The sequence below is a fragment of the Penaeus monodon genome, chromosome 8, assembly GCF_015228065.2.
Source record: "Penaeus monodon isolate SGIC_2016 chromosome 8, NSTDA_Pmon_1, whole genome shotgun sequence".
NCBI lineage: Eukaryota > Metazoa > Arthropoda > Malacostraca > Decapoda > Penaeidae > Penaeus > Penaeus monodon.
The window spans coordinates 52,745,874-52,750,873 of NC_051393.1; the positions used below are offsets into that span (position 1 = coordinate 52,745,874).

The 5,000-nt window shown below is 37.2% G+C and overlaps 1 protein-coding gene across 1 annotated transcript in view; it reads right to left on the bottom strand.

Annotated features, from left to right (window-relative positions):
- Positions 1-2,643: 2,643 nt before the first annotated feature.
- LOC119576013 (synaptic vesicular amine transporter-like) overlaps positions 2,644-5,000 on the bottom strand; it is a 16,050-nt gene continuing 13,693 nt past the window's right edge. Inside the window, exons 12-13 of the mRNA XM_037923541.1 lie at positions 3,850-3,986; positions 2,644-2,773 (exon numbers count right to left, since the gene is read on the bottom strand). Coding sequence (XP_037779469.1) covers positions 2,660-2,773; positions 3,850-3,986 — 251 coding nt within the window. The 3' untranslated portion in view covers positions 2,644-2,659. The remainder of the gene's footprint in view (positions 2,774-3,849; positions 3,987-5,000) is intronic.

Here is a 5,000-nt window from a genome sequence, read left to right on the forward strand (position 1 = left end):
ACCCTGAGTTCTCAAGTTTTTATGTTCCCTAGACAAGGGTAAGTTAGACTAGGGTATAGTTGGGCTAAGTTAGGCTGAGGTAAGTTAGGTTTGGTTAAAATGAGTTAGGTGAAGTAAATGCTAGGTTGAGATAGATTACGCTTCATTAAATAAAGTTAAGTGAAGTAAATGTTGAGATAAGTTAGAGGTTTGGTTAAGATAAGTTAGGTTTAATTAAATCAAGTTAGGGGAAGTAAATGTTAGGGTTAAGATAAGTTAGGTTTGGTTCAATAAAGTTAGGTTTAGTTAAATCAAGTTCGGTGAAGGAAATGTTACATAGAAATAAGTTCGGTTTGGTTGAAATAAGTAAGGTTTGGTTGAGTTAAGTTACATGAGTTTAATGTTAGCCCAAGTTAAGTCAAGTTTGGATAAGTATTTATCGGACATATTTTACTCCAATGTTAAAAAAGATTAGCTAAAATGGCATGCAAGAAAGGAAATCCTATATATCATTATCTAATAAAATAATGACCGGATGCCCGTTGATCTGCAAATCTCGCTTACTTTGCCTTCTAAAATATCAATGTTCTTATGTGAAGTATTCATGGAAACAAAATTACACTAGTCAATTAAACTAATGCACTTTAAATAGAGTACCACGTCATTATAAAACGTCATTAAAAAAAGCGAAAGAGATATTAATTCTTGAAAACTTTTTCATGCTTTACAGGGCAATCTGAACACCTCACTGATGAGGCAAATCAGGCACTCAGATTAACTGCTTGTTTTATACCTCACTATCTACCCAGTATATGTCCAAATACGGGATCCTAATGGTCTTAAAATGTCTTTGAAGTATAAAATGACAGCCGTGAATAAGGGATGGGAACACACCACCCGGAGAATAGAGGATCGAACCCCATTAAACCACTTCATTATTATATAAAGATTCTTCAGAGTTGACAACAACAAGATGTGAGTGTAAACCATACACACGGCATATAAACATTGATTCACCAGTACAGTTAAAAACACGGTGACTGCATATACACACTCGAATTCATACAGCATAATGTAGTATTGTATAGAATGCAAAACTACATTCACCTTCGCAGTCTACAAAGTACAATATAAACACTCAGAAAAATATCAGAAACAGTTCTTAATATTACGACATAATTGTGTACACATACGTTGTGACGAACCACATATACATAATATGTGCAGAATTTGAAGTTGGCTCAGGAAACCAATATTTGAACATATATTTCCCGCTGAAAAAAAATCAATGTATATATATATATATATATATATATATATATATATATATATATATATATATGTATATATATATATAATATATATATATATATAATATATATATATATATATATATATATATATATAATACAACACACACACACACACACACACACACACACACATATATATATATATATATATATATATATATATATATATATATATATATATATATATATATATATATATATATATATATATATATATATATAAAGATCACTTAATTAAAACTTTACTTATAATGCATATAAAGTAGGGTATTAAGTGCTAGAACCATACATAACACATTCCTTCACTTTTTTCAATATTAATGCTTAAAAAAAATGTAAAAAGCAACATCGTCTAAAGAAATTAAAAATAAAAGATAAAGCATCATTAAAAATAAAAGAAAAAATGGCTGCCTTTTTATTGGCGAAACAAAATGTGGGGATTTTTTTTATTTCCCAAAATTATAATGGGAACTTTCGACCATAAAAAAATACACACACACACACGCACACACACACACACACACACACACACACACACACACACACACACACACACACACACATATATATATATAATATATATATATATATATATATATATATATATATATATATATATATATATATATATCAATGCAGCCTCTGTAGGACTATTTTGGCAGCATTCCATCCCCTTCTATAAGAAAAGAAAAATCTCGCTGGTTTTACACGAAATATCTTTTATCTTCGTATCATTCCAAAATTCGTTCTCACTGTGTGCAACACTTCTCACTATTTTCTCTCCAGATCAATGAACAAGTAACAGAATAAAACAGAAAATTATATAGCATGAAACGCAACTGTGATAAAACACCAAATTCTGATCACCCAGATGCTTTGTGTATCATTCGCGTCCAACGGAATCAAATACAGAGGATAAAGCCAAGTTCTTCTCTCGCCAACTTCACCAAAGTTGCCTAGTCCTTCGTCCACGAGAACTTAAGTCGCCTCGTTTCCCCCCCCCCCTTTTCCCCTCATCGTCCCAGCTTCATCATTCGCCAAGCCATTCGACCTTTCCCTTTTCCCTCTCCTCATCGTCGACTCAGCTTCCTTGTCGCCTCGTTCTTCTCCTCATCCTCATCGCCTCAGCTTCTTCCCTCGCCAAGCCACTCGCCTCGTCGCCTCATGCTGGTTGCCTCATTCCGATCGCCTCATCCTAATCCTCCTCCTCATCGCCTCAGCTTCCCATCTTGCTCCTCATCGTCTCGTCTTAATCTCCCTCCTCATCGTCACAGCTTCCCAGTCGCCTCATCCCAATTCTCCCCCCCCCTCGCCTCATCCCAATCCCCCCCCCTCGCCTCATCCCAATCCCCCCCCCTCGCCTCATCCTAATCCTCCTCGTCGAAGAGCTTCTGGTACCTGAGGGAGGACTCGTGCGGCTGGACAGGACAGGTGGTGTGGCCTCTGTAGTCCGCGGGGTCGGGCGCCGCCATCAGGATCGCCTTGAGGGGGGGAGGGCGAGCAGGGAGTGAGAAAACGGAGGATAATAAGCCGCGGTGGTAATGGATGAGGGGAATGAGGGAATGGAGGATTGTAAGCCATGTTGCGGAGGTGGAATAATCAGAAATTGGAGAAGGATAAGCCGCGATAGGAATAGGCGAGGAGGTGGAGAAGGAAAGGGAAGTGGCGAAGGTGGAATGATAAGAAAATGGAGTATAGCGATCCATGATGATGAAGATGGTGGTAATGAGAAAATGAAGGATAACAGGCAATAATGATAACAGATGACGACGGTGAGAGTAATAATTATGATGACAGTGTTAATGATAACAGTAATGGTGCTAATTATGATAATACTACTGATACTGTTAAGAATATCTATTACAATAGGAAATGTACCAGTAGATTAGTAATTAGAGATAGATATATGTGCATATACAGGTAGATAGATATTTATACAGAGATAAATAATTACACACCCACACACACGTAAACTTATGCATACACACAGAATGCACATAAATACATGCATTTTTATATATACATGATCGTCTCCACCAAAGAGTGAACAAGAGACGGATGAAAAAAGAGAAAGAATTTGAACCGACAGACACAAATAGAGAAAAAAGTAATCGAGTTTTTAAAAATTTAGCATAACGATACACACACAATATAATGCTAAAAAAGTTTTTTTTTTCTCTCTCTAATACTTATGAGAAAGTTAGCACTATTATTAGTACTAATACCATACGTTAGTAAAAAAAAAATCTAATCTTAACACTAGTACTTGTACCACTGGTACTTTCCCTACCACAAAGCGGTAATATCAGTATCAACACTACAGATACCAATACCTCTCCTAGCAATACCGACATTATTGATCCCAATACTAACACTCAAAGCACCAATACCAATACCATTCCTACTTGATATCACACGTGACACTACCATTCTCACAACTGCTACCATACCACAAACCATAGCATCTCCCACTACAACCGCTACCATAACCTCTCACAACAACCACAACTCCTCTCTCTCACAACCATACCCCCCCCCCCCCCGCTCCCCCTCTTACCTGTGCCTCGCCCGGGTCGTGTTCGAAGGAGGCGAGGAGGAGCAGCAGCGGGCAGTAGCACAGGTTCACGATGGCGACTGAGCGCATGAGCCAAGGGAAGCCGATGCTCTGCACGATCGCCCCGCCCACGAGAGGACCTGCGAGGAGGGGGCGGGGCGAGGGGTACGGAGATATTATTTGTATTTTTGTCATTATTGTTATTGTTATTATTGTTATTTGATGTTATTATTATTATTATTATTATTATTATTATTATTTTCATTATTATCATTATTATCATTATTATTATTATTATCATTATTATTATTATTATTATTATTATTATTATCATTATTATCATTATTATCATTATCATCATCATCATCATCATCACCATCATCATTAACTAAAAATAAATGTTCCTAAAAACAAAACAAAAAAGGTAATTGAATAAAAACATACATATATAATTATAAAGATAAAAATAGTGAGTGAATAGATATAATAATGACATAATTACATGAGAAAAAAAAACATAAGTTCAAAAATAAATCTATAATGAGATACACGAAAAATAAATAACTTTTAATAACGAAATAATGAAACAGATTTTTCGTTCAAACAAAAGAAAAAAAAAAAAAAAAAAAAAATATAGACGAAATGGAGAAATTAAATGTTTCCCCAAATGAATTATTGAATAATTAAATTAGTGAATAACTGAATAAGTAATAGATAGATAAGATAAATGACTAGAATAAGAGAAAAATAAAAAAATAAACAACAAACAAACAACAATAAAAAGGGTGAAAAAAAAAATAGGGAATGATAACAAATAAGAAATGATAAAGAAAGAAAGTCATTAACCTCCGCCCATCCACCTTCCACCCTCCACCCTCCGCCCTCCACCCTCCACCCTCCACCCTCCACCCTCCACCCTCCGCCCTCCACCCTCCACCCTCCACCCTCCACCCTCCACCCTCCACCCTCCACCCTCCACCCTCCACCCTCCCGCCCTCCACCCTCCACCCTCCGCCCTCCACCCTCCACCCTCCACCCTCCACCCTCCACCCTCCACCCTCCGCCCTCCACCCTCCACCCTCCACCCTCCGCCCTCCACCCTCCGCCCTCCGCCCATCCACCCCCCACTTCTTCCGCTCCCGCCCTCCTATTCC